Source organism: Lissotriton vulgaris, chromosome 2_1 (genome assembly GCF_964263255.1).
Source record: "Lissotriton vulgaris chromosome 2_1, aLisVul1.2, whole genome shotgun sequence".
Taxonomy (NCBI): domain Eukaryota; kingdom Metazoa; phylum Chordata; class Amphibia; order Caudata; family Salamandridae; genus Lissotriton; species Lissotriton vulgaris.
This window is the reverse complement of record NC_141687.1, coordinates 2113542494-2113561547: the sequence shown is the minus strand read 5'-3', so window position 1 is coordinate 2113561547 and position 19054 is coordinate 2113542494. Positions and strand designations below refer to the sequence as shown.

General features: G+C 47.6%; 1 protein-coding gene across 1 annotated transcript in view; it reads right to left on the bottom strand.

Annotated features, from left to right (window-relative positions):
- Positions 1-19054, bottom strand: part of MCEE (methylmalonyl-CoA epimerase) — a 122878-nt gene that overhangs the window by 57655 nt on the left and 46169 nt on the right. The window contains exon 2 of the mRNA XM_086958386.1: positions 7514-7854. Coding sequence (XP_086814512.1) covers positions 7514-7854 — 341 coding nt within the window. The remainder of the gene's footprint in view (positions 1-7513; positions 7855-19054) is intronic.

The following is a 19054-nucleotide window of genomic DNA, read 5'->3' as shown; positions in this document are numbered from 1 at the left end:
TAAAAAAATCCTGACACCTAAAGACACCCCTGCACCAGACGTCCCACAGCCATGGGTGGCCTAACCGACGTGTCCCAACATCCCCAGGCATCTCACTTTACCTCTCCAACCAGTGGACACCTCCAGAAGATCTTCATCCCCAAGCCTGTAGTGTTTTTTGCAACCGGAGAATCCCCATTGAAACCAACAGGGCACCTGACACCAAACCAACACTCTGCACCCAGCCGCCCCTGTGGTGCGGTGGGTTACACCTTGTGTGCTAAATCGGTTACCCCTTTGACCTGAGCCTAACACCAGGAGTTTTGCTCCCACAACCTTGTGGCCTGCTTGTCAGCAGCCACCAACCGGAGGCCCCCTATCTCCCATTGTATAACATTGGACCTCAGCACTCTTCAACCGGCCGCTCTAGTGCCGCTGAAGGTGCTTTGAGAGTGCATTCTTGACCCTGGGGGAACCCTGGTTCTAACCCCAGAAACCCAACGCCCACACCCAAGTACTTACCTGTAAACCGATAACTTAATTTCCTCCCATAGGATTGCATTGACTGCTTTTCTTTGAAAATTGTTCTAAGTGTGGAGTGGGTTTGTATAAAAATCTAAGAAACTGCAAATGTACAAAAACTGATTTACTTACCTTTTCTCTAGGAAGTGTCCCAGTGTAATATCTAGGCATATCGCATTGAGTAGAAAAAGTAATCTGCAAAGTAATCAAAAGTAATCTAACAGCAATTTCAACTGTATTCAAAGTATTTACAAACATGTAACAAAGTCATTTTCATTCAGCTTGCTTGTATTGTTCAATCTGCCTTGAAAAGTACCATTTACACTAACCTGTGCCAGTCTTGCTTGGTTCTAGAAAATAAATATAACTAAATAATATTTTTATACAAACAAAATTGGTCTGAGTTCAGTCTTTGAGTGTGTGACATCATTTATTGCCCGAGTGTGTACAATAAATGCTTAACCCTACCCTCTGATAAAGCCTAACTGCTCGCCCACACTATCACAAATAGAGAGTAAGGTATTATCTACTTTTACCTCTGCCTACCTTTGGGGTTCCACTGGACTCTGTGCACACTATACCTTACTTTGGTATAGTATATACAGCCCCAGCTTCCTACAATATATATATATATATATATATATATATATATATATATATATATATATATATATATATATATATATATATATATATATATATATATATATATATATATATTGAGATTCGGGAAGTGGGTCTGATTTTTCCAACTAAACAAGCTGTGGTCAACGGTGTGCAGCCTGGCTAAAGACCAAAGGTAAAGCAAACAGGTCACAAAGGCAAGACCTTTTGGCTTTTTCAATGCTTGTTTAGTAAAACTGTCACAAAATATAAGTTGCTAAACACAAAAAATGAACAAGTTAAAACCTCTGAGTGAAAGAGGGTGACAAGAAAAATCAACAAAGACATAGCAGAACCGAATTAGGCCCCCAGACCCAACTACCAAGCCAAGAATGCATTTATATGGGGGTATCCTGCCTCAAATACCCCCCTCAAGGTAATCCCTTGTATATAGAATTTGTTAACCTAAAAAATGTCCTCAATAGTGTAGGATGAAGGGAGGTGACACAGGTGTTTCAAACGTCTGGAGTTATTAGCTGTTTTGCCAAATATGTGGCTTATAAATCATCTAAATCCACTATTCTTGAGTGTAAAAGAGCTTATACACCCAGATCAGAATGGCTTTCTGCCACTTAGGTCAACAACCCATAATCTGTGACACACAGACAATGTCCTTAAACTGTTCCTTAACCCCTTCCATGCTCATGACGAGCTCAGCTCGTCATGAGGCACAGTTGAGCTGTGCTGATGACTAGCTGAGCTTGTCATGAACAATGGTAAATCTGGGAATGCAGCGCAGAAGGAAAATATCGCTAGCAGCCAAGGTGTTAAAGCAGAGGGAATTTTGGTCGTACTACTGATAAATATTTGCCCCGTTGGAAAGTCTTTATTCCTGAACAGTCTTAATAATCCTTCTAACTCTGATAGATGGTTAACCCCTTCGCTGCTCATGACGAGCTCAGCTCGTCATGAGGCACGGTTGAGCTGGGCTTATGACGAGCTGAGCTTGTCATGAACAATGGGGAAACACCAAAGTTCAGCATAGGAGGGGAAAACTCAAAGCAGCCAAGGTGTTAACAGATGCAAATGGACCAAAATCCTAAATCCCAGTTCTCTAGTTGCTACTGAGACCAGCTGGGATCAGTGGGTGCCTCCGGTCCTGTGGGTTGGCCCATCTCTGAAAAATTTAGACTGAAAAGAGGATTTCGTGAGATGTGTGCCACTAACGTTTATCTCTGTGGTTATCTACAGTAGGTGCAAACCCTTTTCCAACTTCAGTGTCCTCCCGGTATGTGACAAGAGCAGCTAGTTTCCGACTGAATCTTGTCCAGTGCCTCCTGTAACACCCACCTCTGCAGCAGTAGTCCTTTAACTGGCTACTGGACTCGAGACTAGTTTTACCACCCTAAAACCACACATTCTGTGGGTGGGAATACCAATCCACTATATGGCTTTCGTTATTTGAATGCTAAAAGCATTCTGTTCTTTTATAACATGTTTGGCAAATTCTCAGATACCTGGGTTAAAACTCATTTAGAGATTGATCACAGGTTCACCATAAAGGCACAGTGCGAACTCCACACCAGAAATTCCCATTTCAATGCGGTATCAACTCACCATTGCTGTGCAATTATGAGTTTTTGGGCTTGTAAAGGAAAATTCCAGTCTGGATGCAAAATTACTGCATGTCTTTCAGCATGTTTTTCCCCTTACCGGACCAGATGCCAGACATACATTCTATCTGCCTTTTTAATGTGGAAATGTGTCTGGGCTTCGCTTCACCAGATAATTTCAGGTGTGTTAAATTTTAGAAACTTGTACTTCCGTTTCAGTCACAGACAGAAGTTACCCACAGAACTATATTAACATTGCATTAGACCCTTGATTATTAGGCCACGCTGAGCCAGCTCATGCGCTGCTCTATGAGAAATTTAGTAAACAAGCTTTCAAAAGTGCTACCAGGGGCTTTTCCTGGCCTAAAGCTTGCGTTCACGAGCGCGTGCACGCACGCAGCCGCCATCTGCCTTTCTTTCATGGCTCTTTAAGCATTACAGCATGCTCCTCACCCCGTCTCCCCCCTGTGCGCGGGTCACGCTCTGCCTCTCTGTCTTGCTCTTTGCTATGTGATCTTGTTTTGTTGTTGTGTCAATGCTTTGCTGCGCCCGTTTGACTTACAACGTGCTTTCTCTTTCCCCAAACTCGATGTTTGTGTTCCTTTACTTTGAGATGCTATTAGTATTACTGGCACACACACAACCACACGCACACAACCACACACATAACCACACAATCACACGCACATCACACAAACATACAACCACAACCCCACCCAACCACACACACACACAACCACACACACACACCCACACACACACAACCACACACACACATCATAAACACAACACACAACCACACACACACAACAAACACAACCACACACACACAACCATACACACAACCATACACACAACCACACACACAAACACAACAACACATACAACCACACACAACCACACACAACCACAACCACACACAACCACACAAATAACTACAAACACAACACACACAACCACACACACACAACCATACACACAACCACACACACAACCACAACCACACACACAACCACACACAGCCACATACACAATCACACACACAAAACCATACACATACAAACACAACATAAACACAACCATACACACAACACACACACAACCACACACACAACCACAACCACACACAATCACACACACAAAACCACACACACACAATCACCCACACAACCACAGCCACGCACAACCACACACAACCACACACAACCACACACACACACAACCACATACACACACAACCACACACACACATCATAAACACAACACACAACCACACACACACAACAAACACAACCACACACACACAACCATACACACAACCACACACACAACCACAAACACAACAACACATACAACCACACACAACCACAACCACACACAACCACACAAATAACTACAAACACAACAACACACACAACCACACACACACAACCATACACACAACCACAACCACACACACAACCACATACACAATCACACACAAAACCATACACATACAAACACAACATAAACACAACCATACACACAACACACACACAACCATACACACAACCACAACCACACACACACACAATCACACACACAAAACCACACACACACAATCACCCACACAACCACAGCCACGCACAACCACACACACACAACCACACGCACACAACCACACAGAACCACACACACAACCACACACACAACCACATACACAACTACACACACATACATCCACAACCACATACCACAACCACACACACAACTCCACACACAACCACACCCAAGCACACAACCACACATCCACACACACACCCACAACCGCACCCGCAACCACAACCACACCCACATTCACACAGCCACACACACATACACACAGCCACACACACTACCACAACCACACACACAACCACAACCACACACACAACCACAACCACACCCACCAACACCCACCCAACCACACACACACAACCACACACAACCAAACACACACCCACACAACCACACCCAACCACACACACAACCACACCCACACACACAACCACACACACACACACACACACAAACACAACCACACCCAACCACACACACACCCGCCCCCAGGCCACTCGCTGCCTATCAGCCTCCTCTGACCCAGTTAGCACGATCGCGATCAGTTTCACTTTCACGCGATTGCGATCAGTTTCACTTTTAAGGCCGCGTTCACCATGAAAGTGTTCGCATTTCTAGTTTTATTCAGCATTCACTCTTGTTTCCTAGTGCTTGACAATCCAATCTCTACAATATTTAAGCAGCCTGCAACGCCCCAGTCAACCATACCACTCCATGTATTTTCTCTGAACCACATAGATATCAGTTATACAGACAAAGGTAACCAGGTTTCTTATCTTTCCTTCAAGGAATAACCAGAATACTAAACTGCATTCGTGCCCCACTTCGTTTTAAACAGCAAATAGTTATTCTAAACAGTTTGTTTCACAGAGGTTGTGTCTTAGGAGAAGGGCAGTGGCACTCGCATGGCACTATACGCTAGTATGTTAAAAAGAGTTGTTTAAAAAAAAAGTTTTATGAAAAATGGACTCTATTAAAAATTCTGACACCACCAGAATCCGAGTCCTCCACAACACCCTGTTTTTTTGGCTGTCAACTGTGAAAAGGAGACCAATATTGCCCCCATTTTTATTATTCTATATCCTCGGTTCAATTCAGGGGTGCTTTTTCAACTTGTTGCTAGTTCATTGGGAATCTTACCGTTACTAATTCAAATTGTGTTAGCGTTGGCTTATTTGCAATGCAAACTTTATCTCAATAAGATGCTGTATCAAGCTGCAAGCCCACTACGGAAGCCCATTCATTTGCTAAATATTTTCCACATAAGGTTGCAGAACCATAAAGTGGAGTTTTCAGGATTTTGAATAGTTTCTCGTTTGAAGATGTTACTCTCTCCTGCGCACCCCACTCCTATACTAAGGGCACCCGCCTTTCAGAGGTTCTTGCATCCACCCAAGTCTGGCCTGGCACGTCACAGCCTGGCGCACACCGGATGTTGATCTCCGCACCTCCTTCTAGACCCCAGCTCACTACTGTTTGCAGTCTGTCACTCACCCCTCACCTCCCTGGCACTCACCCTTCACGCCTCAGGCCTGGCAGTCACTTCTCGCACCTGGCACTCACCCTTCTCCCTCTCTGGAACTCAGAATTGACTCTCTGTGACACTCAACTGTCACCTCTCTGACACTCACCCTCGACCCGCCTGGTACTCATACTTCCCTCCCTGGCACATATCCTTCACCTCCCTGACACTCACCCATGTCCCTCCTAGCATTCACTACTCGCCCCCTTGGCACTCACCCTTCACCTCTTTGGAACTATCCCTTCATCCCCCTGGCCTGGCAGCTACCCTTCACCCTTCCCCTCCCTGGCACTCACCTTTCGCCCTCCTGACTCTTACATCTCACCTCCATGGCACTCAACCTTCCTCTCCCTGGCACTCACCCTTCATCCCCCTGACCTGGCACTCAACCTTCACCTCCGTGTCACTAGCCCTTCACCCCCCTGGCCTGCCAGCTACCCCTCACCCCTGGCACTCATACTTCAACTTCTTGGCACTCACCCTTCCCCTCCCTGGCACTCACCCATGACCCTCCTAACTCTTACGTCTCATCTCTCCTGGCACTCACTCCTCACCTCTCTGGCACTCAGCCTTCACCCCCATGACCTGACAGTCACCCTTGTCCCTCCTGGCATTCACTCCTCACCTCCCTGCCACTCACCCTTGACCCTCCTGGCACTAGCCCGGTTCCCCCAAGAACAAAAAATAACAAGCATTGGCATAGCCAATAGGTCTCGTCTTTGGGATCTTATAAGTGTTTAGCCACGCAACAGTTGATGTTGTTGCACCAAGGATATTGTGCTGCATAACTAAATACTCGGAAGGTCTCAAAAGCGAGACCTACTGGCTATCCCAATGCTTCTTTCCTCTTGCACCCAACGCCATTTAGAAACTAGGACAAAGAGCTGAAAATAATAACTTGTTTACTACATTGCTAAGTTCTCTATAACCAGACCGTAAACTCAGGGAAGAGAACCTGAGGTTTCCAAAGACAACCAAGATAATATAGTCCTTCCTCAAAGGATACCACTGGTGTCTTCCCTTACATGTGTGGGATTGCTTCCCAGCCCTAGAAGGTGCAAGAACCTAGTTTGTCCTGGTGATCATCATTTTAATTCCTACATTCTATGATGTATTGTTTTTAAAACAGGTATTTGTAACTGAACGTTTAGTTTAGGAGTGATTACTATATCTGCCATTCAAATCAACTCCCATGCCCAGAAATCACCGAGTGCTTGACTTGGATACCTCAGGAGACTCAAGGGTACAAATCGAGTAACTAAGGCTCTTTAATGCCAGTGGTGGACAACAGTGCATTCATGGACATTGGTGAGTAAACACTTACTTCTTGATGACCCAGAGAAAATGCCTCACACATTTTTTTAAATAGATGTTACTGACAAGCTGAGAGGAGTTTGAAGAGATTTGTTTAAAGAAAAAAGCAACGTGGAGTGCTACGCACGTGTTATAGATTCACAAGAGAATGCCATTAGCAAATGTTAAAATTGATAGACACTTGGTGAGACTTGAATTTGGCCTGAAAGTCAAGTAGACATTTTTAAAAATCTGTAGCAAATTATAAAGATATAATGTCTGCTTTCTATAACCATCAATGCAGTATCCTTGGTCACATTTCGTTACAACCAGAGCTATTTTGAGTTGATTAACACATTATTAATCATAAAAGCAAACTCTGTACCTCAATGCAGATATGATGCATTCCTCCGGTCTTGTTTTTTCGCAAGAAACCCGCAATAGGGCTGTCGTTCCCTAGTGGATGGAGAAGTTCCAGCTTTGTGTTTCCCAGCTCCACAAAAACAGTGTAGACGCCATGTTCTGGGAGAGGCACCGTCTCGCTCACCTGGGCTCCCAGGACGTCCTGGTACAGAGTCCTAGCCTTCTCCAGGTCAGGTACTGCGATGGCAACATGGTTGAGTCGACCCAGTTTCCACAAAGAAGCAGGAAGGTTCTGACCCAAGGGCTGACATGAGGAGAAGGTACGTATTGTTGGCACCGCCCTTTGTACTTTCATAAGGCACCCTGAAAAATCAAATTGTACTTTGAAAAGACTCTCCTGAAACTCAAAGCTTCTTACTTCCATTTCTAACCTGGCCTGTAGGGGCCCTACTTACTGTACTGCATTTGGGAATTGTTTGCAGCGAGTGGTGGAGGCAAAAACATTACACATGGCATAAAAAGCCTAGCGCCTGCTCTTACTAAATTGCTAATAATACTTTATTAGAAACATTCTGATTTAATGCTGGAAAGGTGAAAGTAGTATTTCCAGCATGATTTATCATGCCTGGTTATTGAAGATGACTTAACAGGGAATGGATCTTAATTTTAAGCCTCAACTGAGTTACAAAATATCAAACAAAACATTTGCATAATTATGTGAGCGGATTTAATAAATGAAGCTAGAAATATATCCCTGAGTTGCATAGGCTGTCTGAATTTTCCACTTGTAAACACTGTCATTACAAAGAAGCTGAGGGTACGCACATTAACAGTGGGCCTCGCTCTATATTAGCTGACCGAATCATTTATGGAATCCCATTACAATGATACCGGTCTGCAGTCATTGCCAAAATGACAATGGTTCCTCATGTACAAGAAGTCATAGAAATCGATTTGGCAAGGACTGTGTGGGGACATATGCAGAAATATTTATCAGTACAGCCATAAACAATCAACAATAATGTGGCAACTACATCTCACTTTGATAACAATTAGACATCACAATCAAAAGCTTTGGAAAAAGAAAGAGTGACGTTTTAGGTCTGGATTAACAGTGCAGCTCGCATGTGACATTATGTAAACAACAGTAAAAAGAGTATCCTTTGCTTTAAGCCAAATGTTATGCTTAACACAGCATGACTGGGATCAAGGCTGAAGGACTCATCCTATTTATTGTTAAACGTTACGAAACAGGCAGTGGGGTCAACTTATTTACTGTGAACATCATTTCTTAATGTCGATAGGCATTAAAGGTAAAGTTTATAGATAAGTATTTTGTTACAGGTTATCATATAAGTAAATCACAGTTTTGGTTTATCCCGTTACAAACCCATGAGGTAGAAGCTTGCACATTAGAATCCTTATTGAGCCATTTTCGGAAGGCTTGTTGTGGTATTCATAAGCTGAAAGTAGAACCTTTGTGAACTAACGTTCCTAGGGAGGAATGTCATGAATCAAATGTGGGCTGGAGGTGGAAGCAGAAAGGATCAATGTGGAATAGTTCCTGCATGACTGATTTAAAATAAATAGCTAGATACCATCCTACCTTCTGGTGGTGGTCACTTGGATGTGGAGAGGCATATTAGTGGCCGGATATGGACAAAAAGGTTGAAAGGGAGTGTTTTGAGTGTGTCAACAGTGACATGGTTTTAAAATGTGGGACTAAACCCATGATGGTGCGTGCACTTCCTTTGGGTTCATGGGTTGATATTACATTGTATATAGGTGGGCCTATATGGATTTCTTAATCGGACAAGTAAGTCATAACTTGTATGGAAATGTACTCCTGTTGGCTAGAAGTGAATGTTGTGAATTTAGTGGAGACAAGGGATTTTATCAATTTTCTTGAACTCTTTGGAAAGGAAGTTTACCCTTTCACCTAAGTGACTGATAATGGTGTGCAGTTGATGCCAAATGTTAGGAAAGAATAGTTTTGTGAGGGAGGCATAAAACGTAGGAAAACAGATTTTTATCATCCTGAATCAAAGGCAGTATAGAACGCTTCAATACATTTGTGAAGAAGTCTATACAACATTCTTTGGCGTATGGTTTGAATTAAACGGGTGAATTTATGAAGAAGGTGAGATTGTATAGGATGACACCTCATTCTAATATGGGAATATTGCCCTTTGCGCTATTTTGGAAGTGGTTACCTAACTCGCACCTGGCGAGGGGGGGGGGGCAGGAGAGCAAGCACAACCAACGAGGGGGGGGGGGCAGGACAGCAAGCATAAGCAACGAGGGGGCAGATGCAGGAGTGCAAGCACAAGCAACGAAGGGGCAGGACAGCAAGCACAAGCAAAGAGGGGGCAGGGGCAGGAGAGCAAGCACAAGCAACGTGGGGGCAGGAGAGCAAGCACAAGCAACGAGGGGGCAGGGGCAGGAGAGCAAGCACAAGCAATGAGGGGGCAGAGGCAGGAGAGCAAGCACAAGCAACAAGGGGGCAGGAGAGCAAGCACAAGCAACGAGGGGGCAGGGGCAGGAGAGCAAGCGCAAGCAACGAGGGGGCAGGGGCAGGAGAGCAAGCACAAGCAATGAGGGGGCAGAGGCAGGAGAGCAAGCACAAGCAACAAGGGGGCAGGAGAGCAAGCACAAGCAACGAGGGGGCAGGGGCAGGAGAGCAAGCACAAGCAACGGGGGGCAAGAGAGCAAGCACAACCAACGAGGGGGGGCAGGAGAGCAAGCACAACAAGCAAGGGGGCAGGAGAGCAAGCACAACAAACGATGGGGCGCAGGAGAGCAAGCACAACAAACGAGGGGGCGCAGGAGAGCAAGCACAACCAACAAGGAGGCAGGGGCAGGAGAGCAAGCACAACCAACGAGGGGGCAGGACAGCAAACACAAGCAATGAGGGGGCAGGACAGCAAGCCCGCTGTGGCAGGAGAGCAAGCACACCCAACAAGGGGGCAGGACAGCAAGCACAAGCAACGAGGGGGCAGGACAGCAAGCACGAGGTGGCAGGAGAGCAAGCACAAGCAACAAGGGGTGGGGCAGGAGAGCAAGCATAACCAGCAAGGGGGGGCAGGAGATCAAGCACAACCAACGAGGAGGGGCAGGAGAGCAAGCACAACCAACCAGGGGGGGTGCAGGAGACAAGCACAACCAGCGAGGGGGGGGAGCAGGAGAGCAAGCACAACCAGCGAGGGGGAGCAGGAGAGCAAGCACAACCAGCGGGGGGCAGGAGAGCAATCACAACCAGTGAGGGGGGGCAGGAGAGCAAGCACAACCAGCGGGGGGGGCAGGAGAGCAAGCCCAAACAGCGAGGGGGCAGGGGAGTAAGCACAAGCAACGAGGGGGCAGGACAGCAAGCACAAACAACGAGGGGGCAGGATAGCAAGCACGAGGTGACAGGACAGTAAGTACAAGCAACGAGAAGGGGAAGGAGAGCAAGCACAACCAGCGAGGGGGCAGGACAGCAAGCACGAGGTGGCAGGGCAACGAGTGGGGCAGGACAGCAAGCACAAGCAACGAGGGGGGCAGGACAGCAAGCACGAGCAATGTGGGGGCAGGACAGCAAGCATGAGCAACGAGGGGGCAGGACAGCAAGCACAACCAATGAGGGAGGGCAGGAGAGCAAGCACAACGAATGAGGGGACAGGGGAGCAAGCACAGCGAGGGGGCAGACGCACAACGAGGGGCCAGAGGCAAGAACACGGGCACAATCAGGGAAGAAAGGCAAGAAAAGCGAGCACTCACCGGAGGACTCGGCAGCTTCTCGACTTCTTCCGGCGGCGGTCGGGCAGAAATGGCTTCAGGAAAGCACCGCCATTTTCACAATCGGGGGCGTGGTTTTCGTTCTCTCCTATTCCCATTGGCTGGAATGTAAAATTCCAGCCAATGGGAAGAGGAGAGAAAGAAAAGAGAGAACGTAAAAACACCCCCCTAAATCCGGTCTTGAACGGAGTAACGTCCCTCTCCTCCAATGGCTGGCCTCCGTTTAGGAAGCCAGCCAATGGAGAAGAGGGGCGGGTTCAAGCCCCCATATTGTAAACATAAAATCTCGGCTGCGCGACACTGCTGCGCAGTGTACGCTAGGCCGAGACCTAAAAACAAGTAAACAGTAGGCCAAGGCCTATACTGGGCTCAAAGTATGCCGGTAATACGAGTGGTAGAGCTTGGTCAGATGGAGGTGGACCCCTACATGAGCACTAACTCATGGAGGCGTCACTGTAAGGGTTGCTAGTGGAACAGCTTAGGAATGTCTAACAAGCGGGCCCCTGAGTTCAGCTCCCACTGTCATCCCCGGTTCCTCGGAAAACAGGACTCCCCGATAAGTCTGAGTCAGAAATGTCCTGGTGCAGAGCCCCCAAGGGTTCCAGGTGCAGTTCAAATCGATCCGGGAGCCGGTTGAGTTGGGAGATGCAGGTCCTCTAGGCCAGTGCTTCCCAAACTGTAGTCCGCGGACCCCCAGGGGTCCGTGACACATTCCCAGGGGGTCCGTAGGCAACAGTTTTAAAAGCACAGAAAAATTTCGAGTATAATTAGCAGCTTTCCAGCAACAATAAAAGTGTCAAGAAAGTGCCAGTGATTAATGTACCTGCTGGAGAGCGAGGAGAGTTTTGTTCAGTGGCAGCTATGATTTAACTAATGTAGCACAGAGGGTTAATGTGCCTACTGTAAAGAACGTGTAACATACGTCTTAAAAAGCAGCATTTTATGTGCCTAGGTTCGTGGTTACTGCTTTTGTCACAGAGTTTCTTTTGTTACTGTGCACTTCATAAGTGACAATCATAATCTAGCAGAGGGAACTATAAACTGTCATCAAAGAGCTGCTTGCAAACTGCATGGTACCAGTTAGTAACTTATATTTTGTCCCAGTTATTCATTATCCTGATGCTGCTAAAAAGATATATTTGGGTGGAATTACATTTTAATGTTAAAGTCAATGCTAGCCACTGTGTTATGCTCTGAATCCTGAGTTTGTGCTTTTCCAGACCAAGCACTCTTTAAACATTTTATATACAAACTGATTTACATGTATGATTCAATGTCTCTATATGTGTGTGTGATGTAAAGTGCTCTGATATCCTACAATGGTATGAGAGATGCTACAAAACAAATGAAATACATGTGACAGAGGGGCTATTACTTGAATATAAAATACTAAGGGCCAGATGTACGATCTGTTTTTATATGCGCGAATGGGTTCGCAAACCCGTTTGCGCATGCAAAAACCTATTGGGCCATGTACATAGCCTATTTCGCGAGTCGCAATTTGTTTGCGACTCTCTAAATAGGTTTTGCAACTTGCTATTTGGAAGGGGCATCCCTTTCCAAATAGCGAGTCTCAAAACCATGTACAAATGTTTTGCGGTCGCAAAACAGTCACAATTACCACCTACTTCAAATAGATGGTAATGTATTCGCAAATGGGAAGGGGGTCCCTAGGGACCCCTTCCCCTTTGCAAATGCATGCAAAATTATTTTTTTAGGTCAGGCAGTGGTCCCAGGGACCGCTGCCTGCCCTTAGAAAATGAAACGAAAACATTTCATTTTCTTTTTTTTTAAATGCATGGTAAACAGGCTGCATTATTTTTTTAAACTGCTTTATTTAAAAGCAGTCCGAGAACTGGTGGCATGCAGAGCCCAGCAGGCCACCATCACTGGGAGGGCTGGCATTACCAATGGGCTCGCAAATTGCGAGAAGCTCATTAATATTAATGAACCTCGCAATTTGCGGCCCCATTGGGAATCCCAAACAGTGTTAAACACACTGTTGTACATTTCATTTAGCGAATCGCAATTTGCCACTCGCAATGTGTCGCCAATTGCGAGGCGCTAAATGAAATGGTCGTACATCTGGCCCCAAAATCCTTAGTATTTGTTTTGTGTGCACACGTGTGTATTTTTTTTGGAAATACTGTTTTAATGTTTGAAATTTAACTCATACAAATTGCTTGGGGGTCCCCAGCTTCCAGTGGTGACTCAATGGGGGTCCTCAGGAGTCAAAAGTTTTGGAACCACTGTTCTAGGCGATGCACGAGGAAGGGATAGTTGAGGCACACCCTCTGGCGAGTGGGAGGCTGATCCCCGGTGATCACCCTGCCTGCGGGACCTATTGTGGCGCCTCTGGGACTTAGGTAGAGGCTTCCTAGGATCCCGCCGGGTGGGGAAGGAGGCCAAGGCGCCCCGGAGGGGGTGCTCCTCTGTGAGCCAAGTCCATGCTGCCTGGGGACTATCTAAGAAAAGCGCCTTATCCTGAAAGATAACTCGAAATCGGGTTGGAAAGAGAGGGCCATATCGAAGTCCCAGGTTACACATTTTTTGCTTAATGTCATCATAAGTGCAACGCTGGGCCTACACTTCCCTGGTGAAGTCTGGAAAGACTGTAATCTTGCTCTTCTGGAAAGTCAGGGGGCCTCGCGTCAAAGACTCCCTAAGGATGGCCTCCATGTCCCTAAAAGTGAGGATCCGCAGGATAATGGACCGGGCAGGAGCTCCTGGCGGATGTAGGGCGATAGGGAGCGATGGACACGCTCAATAGCAAACCATGGGAAGAGGGAGTCTTTAGGAATCCAGGTGCGCACCCAAGTCACCATGAATGTGTCCGCATGGCCTTGTCTGTCCCCTCAGGAATCCCTATAATGTGCAGGTTATTCCTCCTTGATCTGTTTTCTGTGTCTTTGGACCGGTGGTGGAGTTCCGAGGTCTGAGTCTGAAGGCGGGCCACCTGAGTCTTGACCTGTCCTACATCATCCTCAGCCGTGGAGAGACGCGATTCCGCCTCCGAGATCTGGGCTGTAGCGTTTCGCAGGTCCTGCTGAATCAGGGCCATGTCAACCCTTACCTCTCCAATCTTATTCTCCACCGAGGCCTGCGATGCGCCAATTACTTGGAGGATGGTGGATAGATCCCCCCAAGCGGGAGCCGGAGTGTCGGGTCCTCCCCGACCCCCCTCCCCCAGGATCCTGGTCGCCCGTGGTATATTTGTCCATCGTAGTTTGGGTTTGGGAGGCAGGGGTCTGCAGGGCGCGGGTCCTGCCCATCGTCACCCAAGGCAGGAACCAGCCGTCGCTCGGGCAGGGGAGCCAGTCAACCACCCCTAGAGAAGGGGGTGTCCTTGGAACCCAGACAGTCGATACTCAGGCCCGGGCGCCTAGGCCAGCCCTCTCAGGCCTCCGTCCACCTCCAGGAAGAGCCAGAAGACAGCCTGGACAAGCGCCCTGGTGAAGGAGGAGCATCAAGCGGCTAACACCAGCGGTAGCCCCGGGATGTAAGCCACTAGCTTGTGTCTCGGCAGACAAGAGGCAATACTAAGCAGGTGGTCTTCTCCAAGCAGCAATGGGGTCAGAAATGGCAAAGAGGACCCACAGAAGGGCTCAGACAAACAAGACAGTGGCAGAGGATAGAGTGCCCTGCAGTGCGCCCCAACCACCGCTGGCGGCCGAAGATGAGTACGCAGGAGTCCGGTGCCCCCCGCCAGCAGAGGTGGCCCTAGGATGAGGGGGGCAACCCCACGATGACCAGCTTTCCGCCGGTGGCCCAGCCGGATAGTGTATAGGGCCAGTGTCCCCTCCGCCACTACCCGGAAGTGGCAGCCGAGACGAGAGAGTCTTGAGCGAATGTCTGTAGGGGGTTCCTCGGCCGACAACCTCGGCAGGCAGGCCGGGTGCCCCAAACAAAGCAATGAGGGAGGGGGGGTCACAGCACCCCCTGCACCACTTCCGCGCCCCCAGCCGGTCACCGGCACCCAGTGCACTCACCAAAGGCCCACCCCCGAGGCCAACAGGATGTCACCCTCTCACAGAGGGCCAGCAGTCCGCGGGGTCTAGGTCAAGCCGCAGCGCCGCCGCGGTGTAAAGCCGGCGGGAGGACACAGGCCAAGTCAAGGTAGGAGGTGCCAAGCCCCGAAACGCAGCCGCGTGGAGCCCCAGCTGATCATCAGCGGTCCCAGCAGCTAAGGTGGAGGGCGTCAGCGCCCGAGTACCGGGACGCCAGCCAAGCCCCCAGCTCGGTCGCATGCAATGGCTGGGAGGGCCGGAGTCTCCTGAAGCAGGATGATCTTGGCCTGCCTCGCCGCTGCCCGACAGAGGCAGCCGATCCCAGGGAAGGCGGGCAGGCATGGCAGATCAGTAAAGGCCCGGATGATGTATACCTAGCACGGGCCCCTCTCCCCCATGGTGCGGTAGGCCCAGTCAGGCAAAGCAGATTTGGCAGACTACAGGCCTCCGCCAGCCCAGGCCAACCCCCGTCAGCCGCTCATGGGGCTCGCAGGGGGAAATGAGGCAAGCCCCGGCTCCCGCGGCCCTCCAAGCTGCCGCCCGATAGTGGCGGCCGAGCCCAGCAGCACTCCCGGACACCACACAGCTAACTCCAGCAGCCAGCTGTACCACTCCGGAGACACCAGGCAGAGGCGATCAGTCAAGCCGAAGGTCCAAAGCGCGCCCGCCCTCACAATCCACAAACAGTCTCCCCCGCCAGGCAGGCAGGCCCCACAGCGCGGCCGCTTACTGTCTCCACCGGAATCCAAGGTGCGACTCGGCCCCAGGCAGCACCGGATGGCAAGTAAACTCAGCTGCCCCCCGAAATAGCAAGCAGGGGGACTCGGGGGATGAATCGCGAGGTCCAGGGTGCAGGTTTAGAGATGGGCCGCCAATGGGGCCGCCATGTTGGAGAGTGCGGCCCCGTGAAAGTGGAATGCCAAATCGGGACGGCACAGCTCAGATTCATGCAAGAACAGGATCGAAAGGCAGCCATGTGGTGTATGTCTTCCATTTCTATTGTAGTTTTCATTTATTAGTTTTGTAGTTCTTCTGCTGTGTTAGACTGTTTGCTATGCAATATGGAATTCTGCTATTGTATTCTAGTGATCCAGGTTCTAGTTCAGTGAAGCGGTTGGAGCTGAACTGAAGAGATGCCTGGACACTAGCACCAGTGGGTCTATATATTACTTTAAGAATAAAACTATCTAAATCCTTTATTTGCCTCCTTCCGCTCTTTACAATGGCGACGAGGTTAATTAATTAATTACTGACCCACTGTGTAGCTATTCTCAACTAAAGAAGACTTCTACTTTCCTGAAGCCCTTTGATCCGGACCCCTGCGTCCGTAAAGAATTTAGAGTTACCTCTAAGAAGTTTTGCTCAAATCTCAGATGAATTGTCCATTCAAAATGATTTTTTGATAAGACAAGATTTGTTCATTCCCCCTGCTGGCCTCAGGGATAGAATTATTCAGTTAGCGCATTCTGGGCATCCTGGTGTGTCTGCTACCAAGAAACTACTAAAGTGCCATTATTGGTGGCCTGGTTTAGACGCTTCAGTGGAAAGGTTCATTGATAGTTGTTCTGTTTGTCTCAATTCTGATAAGCACTGGAAGGTTGCTTCTGAACCGTTGTCTTTAGGTAATGGTCCCACAGGTCCTTGGCAAAGACTTTCCATTGATTTTTCGGGACCTTTTGACTGTTTGGGTAGAGAGATGAGATTTCTCATTGTATTAATTGATGACTTCTCCAAGTGGATTTATTTTTCTTTTGTAGAACACCCCACCACTGATGAAGTTGTTTGTTTTTTGGACAACATTTTCAGGGTTGAGGGGGCGCCAGTTTCTTTAATGTCGGACAATGGTGTCCAATTTGTTTCCAGTAAGATGCAGGTGTTTTTGAAAAAGTTTGGAGTTAATGCCATTAGAGCTCCTCTTTACAGTCCTCGCTCGAATGGTCAGGTAGAAAGGGCTAACAGATTTTTTAAGGAAGGTGTCCAGGCTGCTTTAGAAAGCAACCTTGATGTTTTACAGTTTCTTAAGGAGAAACTTTGGAGTTACCATTTGACTCCCAATTCTTGCACTGGCATATCCCCTTATTTTTTAATGAGAGGCAGAGAACCTAGATGCATGTTCATGCCTTTAATTGGTAGTCCTAGATCTAATAAAATCAGTTTGGAGGATTCTATCATTAAGGCCAGGGACAATATTTATTCTGCTCGTGTGTCTGGGAAGGCCTATCATGATTTATCCCATCATTCTAAAAGCAAAAATGTTTCTATTGGTGATTGGGTTAGAATCATCAGACCTTCTTTCACCCCCAAGGGTTCGTCTAAGTTTTCTGAACCTTTTCAAGTTGAGGGTGTCACCAATTCCACTGTTCTACTTAAGGATAAAGGTTGGTGGAGCAAGAGTTCTGTAATAATTCTTAAACCTGGTCAAGAGCGTTTCTTTTCTAAAATGGGAGATGGTGCCTTGTTTGATGATACTGCTCTTTCCAATGACAATGCTTGTTCTGTTCCTGGTTCTGTTCATTCCACCTTCAACGCTGAGGAGTCTCCAGATCCTGATCCCGTTCTTTCCAGTGACAATCCTGAGAATTCCCCTATTCCTGTTCCTGATTCTGCTTGCTTACCTCCCTCTGATTCGGTGGGCACTGATCTAGGAAAAGACATTTCGTTGAATTCTCCTGTTCTAGATGCTTCCATGTTACCTAGAAGAAATGTGATATTACCTAAGAAATTTTGTGATTATGTTTTAGGTTGATTTTGTTTTCCTTATTTTATTTGTTTCCTTTTGTTTAGAAAGGAACATGTGGTGTATGTCTTCCATTTCTATTGTAGTTTTCATTTATTAGTTTTGTAGTTCTTCTGCTGTGTTAGACTGTTTGCTATGCAATATGGAATTCTGCTATTGTATTCTAGTGATCCAGGTTCTAGTTCAGTGAAGCGGTTGGAGCTGAACTGAAGAGATGCCTGGACACTAGCACCAGTGGGTCTATATATTACTTTAAGAATAAAACTATCTAAATCCTTTATTTGCCTCCTTCCGCTCTTTACAAGCCACAAGGACGGGGAGCCCCCGCAGACACTGTGAGGGGCCGATTGCCGCTAATAAAGGGCGGATGGGAGGCGGATGACGAAGGGACGGCACAGCTCAGATTCATGCAAGAACAGGATCGAAAGGCAGCCACAAGGACGGGGAGCCCCCGCAGACACTGTGAGGGGCCGATTGCCGCTAATAAAGGGCGGATGGGAGGCGGATGACGAAGGGGGTCCGGAGCACTCTCAAAGTGCGACCGCCATCTTGACGCCTCAAGCCACACCCTCCGCGTTGCTATGTTTTATTTAGTATATAGCAAGCATGTGCTCACCAGGGTTAGTGGGTGAATAGAAGTATTGGGCAAGAATAAGATAGAGTGGATGCATGTTATTTGCTGAGTGCCAAACTCATCAGTGACTTTAAAGGATTTTTTTTATAAGTCAGACCCAGATACATTACCAATGCCTGTTGTTTTATGACATGTTAAGCACTGCTTTAACCAGACCTTTATCCATGTTTGTCATGTAGCTATAGATTTTTTGCCGAGTTAGGATGTAGAGACCACCAAAAGGTAGTGATTATCCGGTTCAAACTGTAACTAAAATAGTTGGGCAGGCAAAGCGGTTGAACTATCAGAAACCTATTATGGACACTATACTCAAGACATAATCAGCCCCAGGGGCAGCTCCTTCATTAGAGTGAAGGAGTGTCGCCCCACCAACAAAAATGTCCCCAAAAAGACCCAGAGATGAAAATAATA